The sequence below is a fragment of the Artemia franciscana genome, chromosome 1, assembly GCF_032884065.1.
Source record: "Artemia franciscana chromosome 1, ASM3288406v1, whole genome shotgun sequence".
NCBI lineage: Eukaryota > Metazoa > Arthropoda > Branchiopoda > Anostraca > Artemiidae > Artemia > Artemia franciscana.
Genome location: NC_088863.1, coordinates 44110595 through 44133111, shown reverse-complemented (window position 1 = coordinate 44133111; position 22517 = coordinate 44110595). Strand labels below are relative to the sequence as shown.

The window sequence follows — 22517 nt, the reverse complement described above, 5'->3', positions numbered from 1 at the left end:
ATTTTTTTAGATTAAACACAGGTCAAAAAATATACATCAACTGGTCAGAGGTACAGCATATTTCATGTACCTTTGGCCACTTTGTTTTGTAATTTTGACTACTTTCATAAATAAGTACAAAAACAAACAGGAACACATTTACTACTTGTTCTCCAGCAAGTATCAACTATTCTAGATTAAACATTGACAAATCAATTTCAAATCATGGATGCTCTATAGGACAAGCAGTCCTACGGGTTTTCACTAGAACTGGGAGTTCCAATACTAGATCTGATTGATCAATGTAAACTGCCTTTTGATCAGTTCTTATAAATCTAAAGGAGTCAGTATCACCTAGTTTCTTGTGATATTTAATTTTGTAAATTACTTTTATTTAGTCTCTTACTTCTGCAAAAAAAATTAAACTCCTTTTGCCATCCAACTTTACAACACCAAAAGTGCTTTTAAAAATTCAATTTCTTTCATTTTTTTTATCTTCCAAATTTGTGTCATATTCTTCATTATCATCCATCAGCAAATTAGTATTTGCGTCAGAATCACGTGTTGAATCAACCTGAAGTAACTGTTTTTTTATTTATCTTGGCCTACCTGAGACACATTTCTTTTTCATCTTCTGCTTATCAATTTCTTCTGCTTAGCTTATCAATCAACTTCCCGCTAGGTAGCAGGTTACTAAACAAAATTCCCATTATCGGGTACACTCGCTAAAAAAGTTGTGGACCCCTCAGATACAACAACTTAAACTTTTTTTCTTAGCTCAATGTGTTCGGTATTAAACGGGCTTTCTTTTTAATATAAAAAATATACTTCATCTTGAAAAAATTTCGAGTTTTTAGCTTTTCTGTTAGAAATTTGGTGACAAAAATCTAATTTTCTTTTAAAACTGCAGTAAAAAGTGTACTATTTTTTATTTTTTTACAAACAAAAATCATATTCACGTAGCCCCAAGTCTCTTCTTTCAATTGATGTAAGAGTACGCTGGATTTGACCAATCTTATCTGCATAAAAAAGTTTAGAATCGTCGAGCCCCAATATAGGCCAAATTTGGTGTTTTTGGCCTCTATCTCAGAAACGCCCCAACGGCGAACTTGCGCCCTACGATATTCGTTTTCAGCATGGTCGACTACCATGAGATCCACCCTTAACATTTTTGTACCTTCCGGCATGGGTATTAATCGAAATAAGCGAGATACAGAATCTGGCGCTCTGACTAACACAGAGCTTGCTGGTGATAATAGAGTGCAGGAACATCGATTGTGGAATATGTTTCTCATTACACATCTGCTTTGCTTGTCAAACCAGCCCTTTCTTTGTGCTACTCGTGTTCTTTCCTCCATCAAGAGTCAAGCAACTGAAGTTAATCCAGTCCAAGCTAATCAGCATTTTTTTTTTTCAATTTATTGAATATATTCTCTCCAGAAGCTGTGCCATACATGCTATGGGGGAAGCCAACTTTTGCATTAGATGGCGCTATATCATATCATTGACTTTGAAAAGTCAATGGAATGATAGAACACCATCTTTTTCTAGCGATTAAAAGGTCTCCAGACTTTGGCTGTGAGGGCCTTGCGAGCCGCATCTGGCCCAGGGGCCGTAGTGACAAGACCCCTGCTCTGAATTATGTCTAAGATATTGCTAGTGTGTACTTTTGACAAACCTGTATGCACATATTGTTTTGAATTAGTTCTACATCCCCCTAAACTTCCACTTTCATATTCTTAGCCTTAGTAGTAGCCAGGGTTGAAGTAGTAGTTGTAGCAGTAGTAGTGGTACAGAGGTGGCTTTAGGGGAGGAACAAGGGGGTACTTGCCATAGGTGCAGAAATTTTAGGGGTGCAAACTTTCAAGCAAATAATATAATGGTTATAATCATTCTGTAATTTGAAATATTATTAAAAAAGTACAGGGTGCAGTTAATGAAGGAAAAAGGAAATAAAAAAAAAAAATAATAATGGCAACTCCTTCCAGACAAAACGAAAGAACTTTATCGCTTCCTATGGTTTAGGTCCCAGATACAGATAAAAGGAATATACATATGGGAACATAAATACACAATCACAAACTGTATTTTATTTAAGCTAAAAACATATGTGGCTTTTATTCAATATTCAACAGAATTTCTTTGAATTAAGATCACTGGTTTTATGTTCTGGTAGCGCCCATATTCTGCATTTTACTCTTTTCAGCATATTTGTTTGGATGTGATTAACGTTTATACGTAACTTTATTTTATACTAATGCTCTAGCTGATCAGTATATCTTGCAAACTCCAATATTTTATTTTCTAAGAATTCACTTGTTTCTGTCGATACCTACAGATATTTATGGACTTTTCAATTAAATACAGGGCCTCAGGCTATCCAAAAAGCGCCGAATTTTAGGAAATTTGGATAGGTGTATGCAAAACACACGGCTGCAATAGGGTAGGGAAGAGCTGTTTACCAGTGGGATGGTTTCATCCTGCGATCAGAAGTTTCTTTGATTTTGGTCTTGCTCGGTTGTCAATTCGACGAACTGGCGAATGTAAATTAAAAACAATAAACATAATTTAATGATTTTGGTGTTCCTTTAATCTGGTGATAATGTTCAAAGTTTTTTTTATTGACGTGTTTTTATGTGATTGTGTATGTGCATGAAGAACTCAATTAAATACATTTTTGTGTCGGTTTACTTAAATTGGCTTCTTGAAAGAGATTTGAAATAGATATGAATAATACTAAACTGGTGATTTATTGAGCACTTTGGCGCTAACTTATAAACACGTTTTTATTTTTAAAGTTCGCATCTTTACGATTCAATAAATGTTGTAAAATAAAACCGTAATATCCAGCATATATTTGTGGAACTATTAATCTTATTTCACACTTTCAGGCAAGAAATGTCGAACGTTTGATGTTGACGATTTCGTCTTGAGTTTAAGACGGTTCATCCACCGTCGCAATGAGTCAGTATTAGATCCTTTGCATCGCTGTCAAATTGACGAATCATCTATTCTGATGGAAACGTATCTTGGTCTATCTTCGTTAGTTCACAATTTCGGAGAACTTGGATACTTCAAGGTCCGCGGAAAGTTTAGCTTTTGAGTTCATTATCTAAAGATTTTAACTACGGACTCTATCAAGCTTGTACAGGAAAAGTGAAACTAAACCGAGAAATAGACTTGTCTTAGGGATTTTCATGCCACAAGAATCTTTAAATGTTTTTTTTTATTCAAATTGATTTGCTTTTTGCTCATTTGGTTCAGATCTTTGAATAGGTAGAATTTTTTGAAACTTAGTGAATATGGAGCTTTTGAGAATAACATTGGAAGCTTCTAACTGTGGACTATGTCTCGCTGATACATAAGGCTAAAATAAACGTAAGAATTTATCTTATACCAAGGGTATGGTCCCTGAAATGATTTCAAAATCAGCACATATTTCCTACTAGTTTCCTACTGTTAAGTTTAACCCATGAAGTTTGTGGATATCCCTGTGAAATTTATATTTTGGTGATATAATCATAATGTGAAGTTGACAAATTCTGAGTTTTCTTCCCTATGTGTGAGATATAGCGTTAGAGCTACAATACCTTTAAAGTCAACTGAAAGTCGAGAATAAATTTCTGAAAATCTAGTCACGTACTCATTTTACGGGGCTGATGGACTACATGACACACAAAGTGAGAAATAGGTCTCACATCAAGGTTTTGACTGCGGAAAAGATCTCAGAATCTCTTCTCATTTTGAACTAGTTCTCTATTTAATGATTTTTTTTAGTTTGAACCAAAATGTTTGAATTAAAGTTCTTAGAAGCAGTGAAGAGAAATCTCATAAAGTTCAAATTTTGAAAATATGATGTTCAGTTTTAAACATATACTCTTTAACGTTAATATGTAAAACGTGTAAATTACAGTTAAATAGAAATAACATTGTCGTTACCATTGTTGTTTGTCTCTTCCTAGGATGCTATGTGAATGAGTGTATTAAATTATCTTGAATGAATGAGTGTTTTGTGAATTTGAAAGACTAAAATTTTTGCCCTTAACGGGAGGGGGGGAGGTCCAGGTTATAAAAATTGAAATTAAATTCTACAAACTTAGTTTGGGTGCATTTTTACACCTTTTAGAACATTTCAATAAACAACAAAGACATATAAAACTCCACAAAAAAACCTTAAACGAGACTGCAGCCAGTAGAAAGGAAAGACTAAAATAACGCGGATATTTCGCCTGTATCCAAACTAGGCGTCCTCAGCACAAGATAAAAAGAAAAAACACTAAACTAAAAACAAGTAAAACCACCACCAATAATAATGAATACAATTGTCGCTACTGATCCACGTAGGGAAAAGAAGCTATTAGAGTTACTTCAATGAGAACATCAAAGCAACTTTCAGCACCTGGAGCCTTATTATTTTTTAGTCATTTTAGTACTGTCGCTAATTATTCCTCCCAAGACAAATCTTCCTTCAAATCCAAGGTGTCAAAATTTTTTCATTTTCATCTGCATCTTTTCCTGCAACTGTATTTTGGTTTAGCACATTCTCAAAATGTTTCGCCCATCTCTCTTTAACTCTTTCTATATCACTAATTGTGGCCCCATTTCTCTCTTTAACTGGAACTAGTCAGGATGGACTACTCCCTCTCAATTTATTAACATGCCAGTACAATATTTTACTGTTGTGCCGCCTAGCTGCATCTTCCAGATCCTTGGCAATTTTATCCATGGCCTCCACTTCACACCTCCTTAGTTCACATTTTAATGCTTTCTCCACTTTCTTTACATTCCTTTTGTTTTCATATGATCTGTCACTCAGGTAATTCTTGTACAAACCGCTTCTACTCTCCATTAAACAAAAGTCTTTCTCAATAATATTCCTAGCTGCAGTTTAGTATTCCTATTTAATATTAGCTCCTTCAATCTGATTGTATTTGATCAAAAGTGTTTATCAATCGGATATTTTTTCGATATTGAAGAGAAATTCAAATTTTGAAGTCAATTCAAACCTTTCTTCCACAACTGAATATGCAATATCGACTATTGGTAAGGAAAATTCAACTTTAAATTTTTTTGCGGGTCAGTAAGATATTCGTAAGATATTCATTTTGAACTGGTTCTCAATTTAATAAGAAATTTTAAGTTTTGAACTAAGATATTTGAACTAAAGGGCTTAGAAGCAGTGTAGGGAAATCTATTAAATTTCAAGTTTTGTTATGTCAGTTTTAAACGTCAGTAAGATATTCCTCTCTACACTCAAGGTCAAAATGTTTCTTCTTCCTCTTTGTGTCTACTTTAATGCTTTCACTAAACTAGACACAAACCCATTTTAACTAATGTCGACTAAGAACACTGAAATCTATTTTACCGTGTCTACAACTTGGGAAAAGCTGAACACTTACTGGCCAAGTTAATTTGAAAGAGGACGTCATGCTAGGTGAGTATAGAAACTAAAAACCGTAATCTTCAAGCGTTGTGGCTAAAGAGTTTACTTTGCTCCTAATGTCATTCTTAAACGAGGGATCATCATAAATATCCCACAGAGCCAGGTGATATTGACAATCTAATATCTCATTATTTTCAGTCCGTCGATTTGTGCCTCCCACCGTGTTATACAGGTTCTTTCAATCTCAAAGGAGGCCCAGTATAAGGTTCTTCAGACCTCAAAAGACTCTCTAGGAGCAAGCCCTAGCGTTTAGTTGAATTGCTGAACAGGGTCTACAGACGCTGGATTTTTCCAGAAAGGGTCACTTTTGTAATTGAAGACTTGGCTGCATCAGTAGCTGCCAAGTCCAAGCTGTGGCAGCCACAAGGAACAAAAAAAGTCTTTTATTTTGTTTGAAAATTCATTTCTGTAACCCAGAATATTTACCTTTCATGTTAGCTTCGTTGTCATAGCTTCGGCCTCTAAAATTTTGAATGTCACGGTCATAGTTTTCTAAGGCCTTAAAGACGGTTTAAGACATGCCTTTGCCAGTGGCGTCTGTGACTCCAACAAACTCAGCAAAACTTTCACATATTTCTACTGGTTTGTCGCGTTTAAGTCAAGAACTAATGCAAAGTAACTTTATTCCTTTGGCTCTGTTTAAGATAGACTTTCGTACTTTATTTATCATTTAGAAATAGTTTTTGGATGGTTTTCCAAGATACCAGGCAAATCTTCCTTTTTCATTCATTAAAACTCTTGAAAAGTGTTCTTTTATAACGGGGCGCGGGATCTTCTAGCATTATTTTAAAAAAAGAGAAAATAAACTAAAAAAGTTCTTTCAGCTGGAAATAAGGAGAAGCATTAAAACCTAAAACGAACAAAAATTATTACGTATATAAAGGGGTTCGTCTCCTTCACAATACCTCTCTCTTTACCCTAAAGTATTTTTATTAATTTCATCTATTTATTCTACGACCTTTGTATTCAGGGGGTCATTCTCAAAGAATTGGGACAAAATTCAAGCTTTAGTGTAAAGAGAGAGTTATTGACGAGGGGAAGAACCCACTCATATACGTAATAACAAGAGCTAAGAGCTCATATGGCACTTCTGACGAGGTTGGAAGAGCCAAGAGCTCGTACGGCATGACCTCTAGCGAAATTCCAAGAATCAATAGACTGATTTAAAAAGAAAATGAGAGGTTTGATGCCGGTTGGGATTCAAAATAAGAGCTCTGAGACACAAGGTCCTTCTAAATATCAATTTCATCAAGATCCGATCACCTACTCGTAAGTTAAAAATGCCTCCTTTTTTCTAATTTGTCCTCTACCTTCAGCCCCCCACATGGTTGAATTGGGGAAAACGACTTTATCAAGCCAATTTTTGCAGGTCCCTGACATGCCTACCAATTTTCATTGTCCTAGCACGTCCAGAAGCAAAAAAACTCGTCAAAACACTGGACCCCCCTAATTCCCCCAAAGAGAGCGGACCTAGTCCGGTTATGTCAATCACGTATCTACAACATTTACTTATTCTACCCACTAAGTTTCTTCCCGATCTCTCCACTCTAAGCGTTTTCCAAGATATCCGGTTTCCCCCTCCAACTCTCCCAATTATCACCAGATCTGGTCGGGATTTAAAATATGAGCTCTGAGACAAGAGTTTCTTTTAAATATCAAATTTCATTAAGATCTAGTTACCTTTTCTTAAGTTAAAAATACCTCAAGTCTTCTAATTTTTCAGAATACACACCACCCCCCTCCAACTCCCCCATAGAGATCAGATCCGTTCTAATATTTCCATCACGTATCTAAAACTTGTGCGTATTCTTCCCATCAAGTTTCATCCCGATCTCTCCGCTCTAAGCGTTTTCCAAGATTTCCGGTTTCCAAGAATTCTGTTTCTCCTTGCCGACCCCCCATGTCCCCGGATCCAATTTGAATTGAAAATAGAACATCGTAGACACAACATCTTTTTATATATCAAGTTTCATTAAGACCCAATCACTCATTCCTAAGATAAAGATACCTCGATTTTCACGATTTCAAAGATTTTCGGTTTCCCCCTCCAACTGTTCCAGTGTCATCGGATCTGGTCGGGACTTAAAACAAGAGCTCTGAAGCACAAGATCTTTCTAAGTGTCATATTTCATTAAGGTCTGATCACCTCTTCGTAAGTTACAAATACCTCATTTTTCTAATTTTTCCGAATTATCCCCCCCAACTCCACCAAAGAGAACGGATCCGGTCTGGTTATGTCAGTCACGCATCATGGACTTGTGCTAATTTTTCCCATCAAGTTTCATCCTGATCTCTCCAGTCTAAGCCTTTCCCAAGATTTGTGGTCCCCAAACGTCCCCTCAATGACACTGGGTCCAGTCAGGATTTAGAATAAGAGATTTGAGTTACGAGGTTCTTGTAAATATGAAATTTCATTAAGATCCAATCATCCTTCGTAAGTTAAAATACCTCATTTTGTCTGATTTTTCAAAATTTACACTCCCCCAAAGAGAGCGGATCCGTTCATGTTATGTCAATCACGTATTTAGGACTTTGGCTTATTTTTCCCACCAAGTTTCATCCCGATCTCTAAGCGTTTTCCAATATATTAGGTTTCCCCCTCCAACTCCCCCCAATATCACCAGATCTGGTCGAGATTTAAAGTAAGAGCTCTGAAACACGGTATCCTTCTAAATATCATATTTCATTAAGATCCGATCACCTGTCCGTAAGTAAAAAATACCTAATTTTTTCTATTTTTTCCGAATTAATCCCCCCCCAAGATAGTCTAATCGAAAAAACGACTGTTTCTAATTTAATCTGGTCTGATTTCTGATACACCCGCCAAATTTCATTGTCCTAGCTTATCTGGAAGTGCCTAAACTAGCAAAACTGGGACTGAAAGACCGACGGACCGACTGAATTTGCGATCGCTATATGTCACTTGGTAAATACCAGGTGCCATAAGAAATACAAGTGTAGAAGTTCTTTAGATAAGTTAATTTGTAAGTTACGTATATTTATTACTAATAAAAACATTCGTAAAAACAATAAAAAGTTCTAGTTGCCTTTTTAAGTAACCAAAATTGGAGGGCAACTAGGCCTCTCCCCCACTCCTTTTTCTATTAAAATCGTCCTAACAAAAATATAAGAAAGCCATTTAGCCAAAAAACTATCAATTTAAAAATTTCGTTTTAACTATTCATGTACGGTGAGCCAAAATCAAAACATGCATTAGTTTAAAAATGTTCAGAAATTGAATTAAAAAAAAGTAGAACTGTGACAAAGAGTCAAACTTTAGCGTAAAGAGCAAAGCGTTGGGGAGGGAACCCTCCCCTCCCCATTTTTTTTTCAAACATTTACCAATAAAATGTTGATAAAAATGGAAATTCACGCAACTTGAGTTAACCACGGAAACGGGATGCAACTACAATATTACTTCAGAATTTCTCACCTTCTCAATACCAACAAGACACAAAATATTGCTATGTTTTTGTATAGGCGTAGAATATAGTTTTGTCCATAAAATTGTGTAAACTGCTATATATATCGCTGAGATTTTTATACTTATTTTGATACATGCCATCCAATCATATTTCCACGACTAGTCGTTTACAAATCAAAATTTTTACAGGACAATTCTCTCACTTAATGTTAAATCTGAGTCAAATTTCATTTTTTTTTTTTGCTCAACAGACATATCAAGATTTAACCTTTGAATTGAATATATGAAAATCTCAAGATAAAAAAAATAACTAGAAATCTACCAGAGCTTGAAACCCTGAGAATTTAAATCACCATTTAAATCAAATCAAACCACCTATCAAATACAAAAATAACAAACACATAATTATTTATTTTTTAGGAGTATTTCGACTCATATACTTAGTTTGGAGCACAGTTCATCTTTATTAGAGTTCCTTTTTCTTTGACGATTTCGGTCTTTATTCGAACATTTTAGGATAAATAGAAGAGGAAATACTAACAAAGAGCTCAAAACTAACAGGACTCTAGACCGACAGAACTAGTTATTATAAACGTTCACCAAAATGTTGAGGTAGACATCGACCGTGCAATAAATGGATATGGCGGTTGTGGTAATACAGAAATAGACTTTTCTTAAATAATTGTGAATTCTGTAACTTAAGCGAAATATATAGAACTTTAAAAAGTGGAAAGGTGCACTACGTTGCTATGAAAAGTAAAATTTTGATTAATATAATGAAAAGAGAAATCACCAGTGCAACAGCACAAGTCATAAAAAAAAACCTAAAAGAACTAGTAATCAATGTTTAATATACGTTTTTTGAATATAAAAGCTATGTCTATATCCTCATTTCCTACTAAGCGATGCCATAAAGATAGGCGACATGCTAAATGATTTGACCTCTACAAATTGTCACAAAGAGTGTATGACCCCAAAAGATGGTTTAAGACCAATTTTTATTTTGACAATAAAAAGCTTAACTCACTTGCTATAGTGGTAATAAGTGCAAAGGTAAAAAATTATGCAGAAAATATTAAATATCATATTTTTTTTATAGATGGTGAGCAGCTTTTTATTTTATTATGGTGGAACGGCTTTTATAACTTATTATTTTTTGTATCGATATTTGTACACCATTTTGTTTTCAACATATTTATTAGAACTTTAACCCTCACCAGATTTTAGATTAAATTTATGACAATTTACAATACCTATCTACAACACATAATTGTCGATATTCCCTTGAAATTGAAAGTATTTCTCTGTTCGCAAGTTTATCGAAGTAACCTATTATGCACCCCCCTAAAGAAAATCCTGGCTCCGCCCCTGCCCTGGTCAGCTGCAGAATAGCACATTCAAAAGACATTCGTTTGGCACATTCAAAAGATTTTTTTATTGTCTTAGATTAATTATGTTTAATTATTTTTTCAAGATGAGATGGATGTCTCTGGTTTGGGTTGGAAATTTTTGCGGTGAGTAGTGGTTTCCTTGTGCTCAGCTTTTCTTGTGGTTTGATTTTGGCTGTTTTTGAATGGTGGGCGACAGTTTTTCTTTTGCGTTATTAATTTATTTTTTTATGTGTTAATTTACTTCTGTAGTTCCCTCACCCCTACATATGGAGGTCCTATAGCCTTTGTGGCTCCAAAAGAACAAAATTTCTTCGAAATTTTTATTTGAAAATAAAAATTGATTGATTGATTGACTGATTGCGATCTACTGTTTTGTTTTGAAATTTAACTGTAATAATTTTCAGAAAAAGTTCCTTCTAGTTTAAATATTTTGACCCAAAATTCCAATCAATTTCCAAGAGTTTGCCAATTTTATTTTTACCAAAATTGGCTAATGTCATGTCCCTCCAGAAAACTCGAGTGTGCTACTTCATACTTCGCACACCCCTTAAGCCGACAATGGGTACAGTGAACAGTCACCTTACTCTGATAATTTGAAGACGATTGTAGAAAAACAACTTTTTTCTTATTTTGGGTGTCGTTAATCGATACAACCTAACCTTCCCTTTTTCTAGGCATTTTCTTCAGGAACTTGACAAAAAACCTTGGTTGGATTTAAATTATATTAGTCTATGTATGAATATGTTTGGTTTTTAATGCGACATTGTTAAAAAGAAGAAAGAAGATGCAACTTAAAGATACAAAAGTATGCCTAGTGGATGTGTCCTCGTTCGCAAGGGATGGACTGACGGTCGACCGTTAGACTAAGTCCACGGGGAAATTCCTTTTTTTGTTAGTCCCCCCCCACACACACAAATTCTGGATACGACCCCTAAGGTTTTCTAAAGGATCATACAGTTATCCTAGATTTAAACCCCACCCTGACTAAACATTTTTACGACTTAATAAGTCTGAAATACTTATCATTTCCGAGCCTCTTAGAGGTACTGGGGATTTTCAGTCATCTCATCTGAAAAGAAGAGGTTAATTCCCCAATTTACTATAATTGTGACGTAGCCATAGAAACAAGAAGTTATCTAATAGAGGAATTTCCCACTGGGATTTTGTACCGGCTGAAGGTGTTTCACTAACCAGATCTTAAGCTGGAATACATAGTTGGGATAGTAAAGCTCCGACAGCTGGTAAATATATAGCAAGGATGGGGAAACTAAATAATAACCCCCTCCCCCACCGCTAATTTGGTTTTACTATCTTGGTCTGGGGCACTGGGCCTTTGCGGCCTGTATATCGACTTAGTCAAGTGAATCTGACTATGATACTGATAATAATAATATAATTAATATTTTATTATTAATTAATTAACATGTGTTCGTAGTTTGGTAAATCTTGGGCAGATTTGGCTGTCAACTTTGAGTCAAATAAAGATATTATCAGTCTTGGATTTGAGGTGAGTTTAATTGGAAAACACTTTTATTAAGAAAGCTCCATTAGAAAAAATGAAACAAACTGGTGTTGTTAAAAATCTGAATGAAATTGAGTTTTGTAGAGAAAAATAATGGATTACTATGCAGCTATTCTATTAATTCACTAAAAAAAAAACAATTTGGAAAAAGAAGGTTTTTAATGAAAAGTGAATCAAGCTTAAGACTAACAGAAATAAAGCCCCAAAATATTTTAAATTCAAAGGGATGAGAAATTAAAATTGAGTAAAGGCTACCCAAAACTAGTAGGAAATAAACTAATGATCATATCAAACATAAAAACAACAGATAATGAAATAGATCAATAAATAAATCTTAAGACGAAGAAAGATAAAAAATAAATCATTATAATAATCAAGAAGACTGGAAAGAACTAATAAAAATAAACTGAACATTTAACATATAACGATATTCATCCCTGGAATCTCGAAAATTCGCGATTTTTCTTATCGTTTTTGTTATTTTTCAAAACTGTAAATATAAAAAAAATTGTATATAGCGTAATTTGTTTTCAGTAAAGCATAAATGACACAATAGGCTTTATAACTTTAAACGGTTAGAGGAGGAGGAAGAGGGCTGGAGGTAAACCCCTGCTTTAAGTAATTTTCGTTTGTTTCAAGTTTGAATTTATTATTCAATTTTGTTTTTATCTGTTTTAAGATTTATTTATTTATCTATATTAGTAACTGTTATCTTCATGTTATCTTAAGTTTGATATGGATCTTTACTTTCTTTAGTGAAATTTTAATCTAATAATCAAGAAGACTGGAAAGAACTAATAAAAGTAAACTGAACATTTAATATATAACGATATTCATCCCTGGAATCTCGACAATTCAAATTTTTTTTTATCTTTTTTGCTATTTTTCAAAACTATAAATATAAAAAAAATTGTATATTGCATAATTTGTTTTCAGTAAAGCGTAAATGACACAATAGCCTTTAGAACTTTAAACGGTTAGAGGAGGAGGAAGAGGGCTGGAGGTAAACCCCTGCTTTAAGTAATTTTCGTTTGTTTCAAGTTTGAATTAATTATTCAATTTTGTTTTTACGCTTTTTAAGATTTATTTATTTATCTATATCAGTAACTGTTATCTTCATGTTATCTTAAGTTTGATATTGCTCCTTACTTTCTTTAGTGAATTTTTTTTCAATTATTTTCTTTTCGTTTCATTGCCAAAGTTTGCTATTGGCTAATATTACGAATATTTCTGCAGTTTTCATGTCTTCACCATATGAATTAAAATACTCGATACTATATTATTAGTTCTAATTAGTGTTTTTTGACTTATTTCAACATCTGCCTCAATTTTCCCTAAAATTTTCAGCTAAATGTCAATAGCCACTCCTGAGATACTGCAGATACGCCTTTTTGACAACTGAGATGCACATATAGCCTTTAAATCAAGTGTAACATGCACCTCAATATTCTTCGAAAGTTTTAGTTTAATGCCTTTAAGTGTTTCTGAGATATTCTACATATTTAACACACCGTTTTAGCAAAACTGATGTACATAGTATTTTTTTGATTTAGTTCAACATTCCCAGAAAGTTCCAGCTAAACACCATTACCCGATACCGATACCGGTATATAAATTAAGCTAAATATCTCCTCAACATCCTCCAAAAGCTTCAACAATATTTCACTATTCCAGAGATATTGCAGACATGCTGTTTTGATAACCTAGATGCACATTTTGTCTTTTGATCTCGTTCAACACCCCTCCCAGAACCATATTTACTAGACATCTTGAATAATTTAAACAAAGTGGCTATTTCACAATTATGACCCTTGTCAAAGGGGTCTTAAAAGGACAAAGAGGCCCTTTGCCCTCCAAGCACTATTCAATATGCCCTGAAAGTTTCAACTTAATTCTCTGAGCCTTTGCTGAGATGTTGCTGATGCGTCCTTTTGACAATTAGTATGGGCATTGTGTTTTTTGATTTTTTTTTTTTTCAACATCTTAATAGACATTTCCTGGGAGTAGTCACATGTAGATATAGTAGAAGTTGCATTATGGTTTCTTTTAATTCGGATCAACATATACTTCAACATTGCCTTCAATTTCACCTCAATACTTTTAATCTTTTCGGGCACACCCAGGACCAGACATCCCTCGCCCTTTCCCAATGATAAATCCTGATTGGAAAAAATGGACAAATGGCATGATTTGCATTCCTTGTCCCGAGGGCTGTAGGGGAAAAAATCCCCGGAGGCTTAGCTATTAGACATTGTTTCTATATCGAATAAATTGTCTTTTTAAGGTTTCTTCCAGTGTTAAGAGCAGCATCTATAAGGGTAAGAAGGGGTGGAGGCTGGTTCCCTTCTGTTTCTTTTGTCATCATTCTTCTCAACATGGTATTAAAGTGTCAACTTGATACCCTTAGTTGTTCCTTAGGTATTGCTGTTGTGCCCTTTTGGCAACCCTCCTACATATAATGTGTTTTGATTTTGCTTATCCTCCGAATCAATATTTTCTAAAAGTTTGACCTTAAAACCCTTAGCCTTTATGGAGATCCAAGATCAAACACGCCCCCTTTTTTCAATAATGAACCTTTTATATAAGAAATGGGCAACTTATATAGCTCGCAACACCTGTTCCAGGGACTGTGGGGGATATTTCATCTGTGGAGGTACATCTATTTGACTTTTCTACTATTCTGAATAAGATTGCTATTTCAACATTTTAATCAGATATTTTCTAAGGGGAAGGCAGTTAAAAATGGAATAGAAGGAGGATTGGTTGCCTTTGAACCACTTTTCAAAATCCCCCTCAAAATGCCCAGTAAGTTTAAACTTAATGCCCTCAGCTGTTCTTGAGATATCGCAGGTATGACTTTTTGATAAACTGGATGCATATAGTATGTTTTGGTTTGATTTATCATGCCCCTCAATATCCCTCGAAGTTTCACCTTAATACCCTTTTCGAACAGATCCATAATCATTAATTCCCCCTTCCATAATGAGAAATCCTGAATCTAAAAAAGGTATAATTGCATAATTTACAACCCTTGCCCTGGGGGCTCTGGGGGTATTGCATCCTCGGAAGCATAGTTACTTGACCGTTTGACCATTTTGAATAAAATAACTTTTTTAAAATTTTAGTCAGTGTTGAGGGGAGAGGAAGTCAAAAAGGAGAAGGGGTTGGAGCTGATTACCTTCCGAACACTATCCAACATCCTCTTTAATATACCCTTAAAGCTTCAACTTAATAAACTCATCTGCTCCTTAGATATTGCTGATTCACCCTTTGCGACAACCAGCATGCACAGAGCGTGTTTTGATTGCGCTTGGATGCCCTCTCAATTTTTTTTTTTTGGGGGGGTGGGGTTAAATGATCTCAATAGGCATAGTTTTTTACCTTTAGACTGTTTTGAACAACATAGCTACTTCAAAATTTTTATTAAAGGTCTTAGAGAGAGGGTGGTTAAAAATACATGGGAGGGGGATTACCAGCCGTCCAACCACTTTTCAATATTTCCTTTGACATCTCCTGAAAGTTTCAACTTAATACCGTCAGCTGTTTTCAAGATATGGCAGTCAAAATTTTGATCGGATGCTTTAGGGAAAGCATCCGAGCTGTGCTAAGGCTGTGGAGGAGGGCTGGTTCCTCCCGCCTCCCGATCCCTTTTGGCTCTTAAGAAGGGCAGAGGAAATTTCAATTTGTAATCGAATGGGCACCCTCCAAAATTTGTGTGACCACCCCTTCCGTAAGAAGCGCCTTTGAAAAAAAAACACAATAAATTGAAGCCTTATGTTGCCAACTGATCAAGTTTGGTTTTATCTCCAAGCTGGTATAAAGGAGCGACTAATCATCTATTCTAGAGTATTCATATCCAATTAAATAATTTGTTTTGGAGACGGTGTGAGAAATTGTTCGCCCTGAATGTCCAACGAAAGATATTTCTTCATCGATCTGAATACTAAAGGATTTTTTTTTGTGTCAAAAGAATGGTCTTTTTTCTACTTCCCCTCAAAGAAATTTAATAAGCAATGTTATTAGAACACTTGATATCCAACAGTTGGCAAACTGTCATCGTCTGTTGCAAACGAGCAAACAAGAGGCTTAAACCTATGTTGACGCAGCATTGAGATTAGGAATTAAAGAAGTGAGAAATTATTGAATGGAATAAACACAAATCTATATATACTGATATAAGACTGAAAACAAAACATAGTGAAAAAGATCAAATACAACTTTTGACAGTGTGTGTGCTTTATAGACATTAAAATTTTATTTACATTGGATATTGTTTGTATTAACATTGGAAATGTCACATAACTTTGTCATCTAGCTAAATCCCCTAAGGAATTCTTTTTACTGAAACTAACAATAAAGGATTTATTTCATACAGATTGAGGTAACACTATTCCATAAATAAGAAAGTTTAAACTTTTTGATGCCATAATTTGTACATTTTCACCTGGGATCAGATTTTTGCTGAAGTAACAGCCCAGAGTAGAAACGGAAAATTTGGATCTCGTGACATTCAGCAATAAGATGAATCAATAGCACTAATTAAGTGCAAACTTGGGGTATATGGTGTACTGTGTTTATTAAGTGCAAACTTGGAGTATATGGTGTACTGTGTTTTAGAAATGACCTCTTTTTTGCTTCTTAGACTTGCATATGAATTAATTTTGGTTTAATACTATGGTACCTAAGGGAATATCCCTAACTCTTAGCTAGAACTTATACGCACAAACCTTGATAAAATGAGTTTTACTGCTGTGCTTTGGAACGGGTATGACATTATTTGTCCAATTGTATTGACATCATTAGGTTGTTTTTGTTTGGTTAAAGATTTGCATTTAATTAAGGCCGTGATTAAGTGAACTGATGGAACTCGAAAATCCCATGTTAAATTGAAAATTTACTTTTAAAAAGTACTCAAGTATTCATTGGCGGAAGATGCCGCTTTTAATATCAGGCCATAGCTTCTTGAAGATGCTACAAAATGTTTGAAAGGATTTTCTCTAATTGCTTAGAAATCTTAGAAAATGTCTAGGTCTTTTTCGCAAGTGTACTCGATAAAGGATATTGCTTTTAGAACAAAATCGGCACTATCATGAGCAGAAGACAATAACCTGTAAGATGATTGGAATCATTTTTCGATTTATTTTCCTGTTTTCTAACAGTCCCCTAGAATATTTTCAGCTACCTGAAATTTTTACAAGTCGGTTGCCAGAAAGAATCGTTTCAGATCGCCGATAATACCCCCAAGAGACCAAAATGACAAGCTGGTATAATCAGCTGCTTGTTAATAGAGTGTGAAATTTTCATAAATTATTTCAATGCAATGAAGAAACCTAGAAATGAAAAATAGTCAGGAGCCAGTGCTTCCACTCCTCCCGATTTATCGGGGGATCTCCCGACTTTTTGGAAAATCTCCCGACTGAAATTTCCTCCCGATAATCTCCCGATTTCTGTTAAATTGAGCTCTGTCCAACTTGAAGTTTCTGATCTTTCTTGATTGTCTGGCAGAATGCAAAATATGTCTTTGTTGCCCGTAAAAGGGGGATTTCAAAGCCGCCGGTCGAATTTGATTCGCGGAAGTCAACTGTGGACCCTAATTAATGACCTAGTCGGCAGCTTGTCCCGTGAGAGACCATTGTTGTGTTCGAAAAAGGGTTGATTTGATTTGATTCTCAGTTCATTACTTCATCTGATCTGATCAGTCAACTCAGATAGTTCATTTCCACTGGATAATTTGTGTACAATAAGGACGTGGCTTGCCTTACGTGACAGGATTTTTTTTAGGGTAAGTACCAAGTTTACTGGAACTGGACAATTATACATCCCTGCACGTGGGCAACCCCACGTTATATGTATATAAAACATGTATATAAGACTTATATACATGACAAAAGTACAGCACGTGTCCACTGTAATGCACTCTGACTATAAATCTCACTATCAACACTCCTGACTTGCAGGGTCCATCTGGGAGATGGAAGATACATTTAAAGGCTGGCTTTCGAAGAAGCACGGATCTGAAGTTGCTATCTGTTTGTGGTGCAACGCTGAGCTTTCCTACAAAAAGGGTAAAACAGATCTCACTGCCCATGCCCGTACTTCTGTGCATGTTAAAAACACAGTGGCCCCAAAAGCTATGCCTCCTGCTATTTCAGTGTACATGGTTCATGACGAGTTTCCGTCTGTGCTTGAGACTTAAGCTAAAATTGCTTCATTCCTGGTCAGCAACAACCTGCCATTTTCCCTTTCGGACCAGTTGATTCCCCTGCTGAAAGCGATGCCACCAAAATCGGTCCTTGATAAAGTGCGTCTCGGGAAACAAAAAGTCGTGAATGTTGTTCGTCAGGGACTCGGTCCTTACTACAAGCAAAAAGTTGTCGAAGAAATGAAGGTGAGACCTTTTTCTTGGGTCATCGACGAAACGACGGATGTGGGAACAGTTAAACAGCTCGCTGTATGTGTTTCCTTTTGTAACAACGAAATGGAAACGGATATCGATGTCATTGATTTTGTGGAGTGCTCAAACGGATCAGCAGTTTCCATTTTCTCCAAACTGGAGGAAACTTTGGAGTTTTTAAGAGTAAGTGAAGTGCCTTTACGGAATTGGGTCGGGTTCTGTAGTGATACCACGAACGCCATGATGGGTTGTAACAACTCAGTGGCGACTCTGATCCAAAGAAGCTACCCTTGGGTATTAATAGTGAAGTGCAGTTGTCATTCCATTCATCTGTGTGCCTCATACGCCTGCAAGAAACTGACGAAGACTCTAGAAGACCTGTGTCGCCATGTGTACAATCATTTCAATATGAGTGCCAAGCGTACAGCTGCCCTGAAAGAATTTCAATTGTTTTCAGAGACTGCGGTCCACAAGATATTGGCACCAGGTCAAACAAGATGGCTTTCGCTACAGAACTGTGTCCACCGAATTCTAGAGCACTGGAATGCCTTAACCTTGTATTTTACCAGTGCCCATTATGAAGATCCGACTCACGGCAGTGAGTTAGTTCTGAGTGCCCTGAAAAATCTATTTATGAGGATCGTCATGATGTTCGTGGACTACGCGCTGGGACTTTTGAACGACTTCAATACCCTTTTCCAGTCCCAGGCGCCTATTTTCTACCGACTGAAAATCGAACTCATTCAATTGGTGGAAACTCTGTTGAAAAATTTTATGAATGCTCGCGCAGTAAGGAGCTGTACCGACATCATGAAAATTGATGTTGAAGACGAAGCCAGTTATGTAGATCTGCGAAAGGTATACCTCGGCTTAGATGCCGAAGCAGCAATGACTGGCCTTCTTGCGTCTAGTGATGGACGAAATGCCAATCCCGACGAAGTTGACAAGGTTTATTCTACCGCGAGAAAATTTTATAAGGAAGTGGTGGTCCAGATTAAAAACCGCTTCTCGTTCGACTCGGATATATTCGCCTTCTCAGAACTACTTGACCCTGTTCAGGCTCAGGATCTGAATCCTCCTAGCCTGGCATCATTTTTGGCGAAATATAGCTTACCCTCCTGGTCTAAAAGTCTGATAGACAGAGAGTGGAGAGAGCAGAGCTCTGTAAGACAGCCAAATGGCGAAGATGCCAGTTCGCTCTCAGTAACTGACTACTGGAAGCTTATATTTGCCCAGAAATACTCTAACGGCAAACCAAAGTTTGGTAACCTGAGGCTTGTCGTTGAGTACCAGTACGCTCTACCGTTTTCGAACGTAATAGCGGAGAGACTGTTTAGTACTTTGAAGGACGTCAAAACAGACAAACGTAACTGCCTGTCGACAGTTACGATTGCTTCCGCAACCGCTACTGAAGCTAGTGCTGCTATCTTGAAATCGGCTTCTTTAGCGCGAGCTCGTCTGGCCCCAGAAAGAGCAAACAATACCGTTGACGATCAGGATTAGCTGCAGTGTGATCTAGTGAAAATTCTGACTGTGATTCGTATTCATAATTCTAGTTCAAGTTATGTGATCAAGTAGTTTTAGCTGCAGTGTGATACAGTGAAAATTCTGCCTGAGTTCTGTTACTCGTATTCGTAATTCTAGTTCTAATTATGTGAACAAGTAGTTTTAGATGACTTTCAATAAAACCATTTAGTTTGCATAAGTTTTGTATGAAAGAAACATTGTTCCTTGTTGATAGCTGATTTTGGAGTAATAATAAGTCTTCACCTTCCGGAATCTGGGTTCCCAGATTTTCCGAGATTTTTTTTGAATTTCTTCTGCGATACTTCAAAATTCCGGAAATCTGGAAGTTCAAAAGCCCCTTTTTTCCGGATGATTTTGATATACTTTCGGACCGGTTCATATTCGAGATGCAAGAAGAAGAAGACGTCAAAGAATAATCTGGAAGCCCAGATCCCGGGAGGTGAAGACCGGACTTAAGACTCTAAAACATATTTTCGATTCTACTTTGTTCTGTCTCTCTATTACTGACATTTTTACCACCAATACAACTGGTATGTGAGACAAAACAGCTGTTTAAAACCTCCTGATTTTTTCCCCGACTTAAAAAAAACCTCCCGATAATCTCCCGACTTTTTTGGAGTCGTTACTGATTTTCAGAAAAAAAAGTGGAAGCACTGTCAGGAGCCTTCAGTAAAGTTGTGCACACAAAGCCGAAATCATGGGGAAAATTAAATCAAAGCGAGGTATACATCTTAAAAGTGTTACCAAACATAGACAACGCCTTTGTAAAAAGTATTTGGAGCTTGGTAGATGTAAATATCCAAAATACCTAATAATGCGGTACGCTGAAGAACTAGACAAGTCAAGAGATTTAGGTCAAGCGACAAACCTTGAGGCGGAGCAGAACCCCGTAGCTTCTTCCCCGTTGCCCTACCGGATCGTGACTGGTGGTAGAAACTTGGATTGCGACGAATTGAAGGATTGCCGATGGATTTTTGATCCTGCATTTTTCGTGCACGATCTAGAGACTTAAGTTAAGAAGCACAGGTGAGGAGGAAACAACCCGTAAAAATCATAGAACCTTAACGAAATTTACACCACCAGATTCAGCGTATGAGATAATCCTACTGTAGTTTCAAGCTCCTATATAGAATTAAACAAAAAAAAAACAAAACAAGTTTTTTTAAGGGAAAATAAGGAGCGACATTACAACTTAAAACGATCAGAAATTACTCCGTATATGAAAGGGGCTTTTTCTCTTCAACGCCCCGCTTTTTACGCTAAAGTTTTTTACTGTTTTAAAATGTAGAGTTAAGAGAAAGAGTCAAGCTTTAGCGTAAAGAGCGGGGCGTTGAGGAAGAAAAGCCCCTTTCATATACGGAGTAATTTCTGTTCGTTTTAAGCTTTAATGTCGCTCCTTACTTTCATTTAAAAAAACGTGTTTTTTTTTTTTGTTTAATTTCTGGACGTCTTTGAATTTATGCACGGTTTGATCTTGGCTCTCCACATATAAATAATTAAAACGAAATTTGCATATTAATTTTTTGAGGCTAAATGGCTTTTTCACAGTTTTCATCGGAATATTTTGAGAAAAAAGGAGCGAGGGAGGAGGCCTAGTTGCCCTCCTATTTTTGATTACTTAAAAAGGCATCATTTACTTATTATTTTTACGAACGTCTTCGTAAGTAAAAAATATACGTAACTTACGAATTAAATTACGTAGCGAACTTCAATATTCGTATATTTTTATTGCGTATATGAGGGGGCTCACCCCTCGTTGATGCCTTGCTCCTAATACCTCCTAATACCTCGCTCTTTACGTTAAAGTATTTTTAGAAATTTCAACTATTTATTCTACGGCTTTTGTTATTCAGGGGTCATTCTTAAGAAATTGGGACAAAATTTAAGCTTTAGCGTGAAGAGTGAGGTACTGACGAGGGGGTAAACCCCCTCATATATGCAATAAAAATATGACAATACAGAAGTTTCTTTACGTAAGCTAATTTGTAAGTTGCGTATATCTTTAACTAATAAAATTTATTTTTACTTAAATTTTAAGTAAAAAATTAAAAAAAAATTTAAAATCTTAAAATTTAAAATTTTTATTTTACTTTAACTAATAAAATATTATTTTTACCCAGCCAAATATATTACTATTTCTCGGCTGAAACATCTCACCAAAGGAAGCTGTCAATCAAAACCTTTGACAAGACTTGATAATTGGTGCTATTTGAAGTTTTGACAACCAACGGTCTCTAGAGAATTAAAAGACAGAAGGCTAACCTTACTTCAATTTTGAAGCTCGATGTTTTCAAGTTCACTTAATCACGGCCTTAAAGTCGGGCTAAATAATGAAAGACTTAGAATACATATGAAAATTTCTTTGTTATGTTCTGTACCATTGTTTATCATCTATGTGGTTTACTATTACATTGGTATATTTGGAGCTGATTGTTCAGCACTAGCATTTTATGGACAATTTGTGAGCACCATTATTTTATTCACATACTGTAGCTGTATTCTTATCCTTCTAGTTTCTGTGTATCACTCAAAAGAAATTAAAAAGCTGGTTCTTGCTTTTTTACTCCTCTTGAGTTTTATCTGCACCATTCCTGGTCAACTATATGTAATCCGAACAAAAACCCATCCTCTGTATTGCATTTGTTCTAAAAATATCCAAAATTGTGAGCAGTCAACATTTCAAAAACTATTTTTTCTCCTTTTTCTTCTCTCTTTTGTCTTTTTAGTTATTTGTTATTATTTAGTTGTGATAGAACAAAGAAGTTACAGAGCCCATTGTCCCCATCTACCTGTTGTCCGACGCTTTCGGATAGCGTTACCACTGATCGTATTTTGCC

The 22517-nt window shown here is 35.8% G+C and overlaps 1 protein-coding gene across 2 annotated transcripts in view; it reads left to right on the top strand.

Moving 5' to 3' along the window:
- Positions 1-3917, top strand: part of LOC136030129 (tumor protein p63-regulated gene 1 protein-like) — a 30095-nt gene extending 26178 nt beyond the window's left edge. The window contains exon 7 of one of the 2 annotated variants that reach the window (XM_065708826.1): positions 2871-3917. In XM_065708826.1, the coding sequence (XP_065564898.1) occupies positions 2871-3082 (212 nt within the window). In that variant the 3' untranslated portion in view covers positions 3083-3917. The remainder of the gene's footprint in view (positions 1-2870) is intronic. The other variant, XM_065708817.1, reaches the window with a different exon arrangement.
- The last annotated feature ends 18600 nt before the right edge of the window (positions 3918-22517 follow it).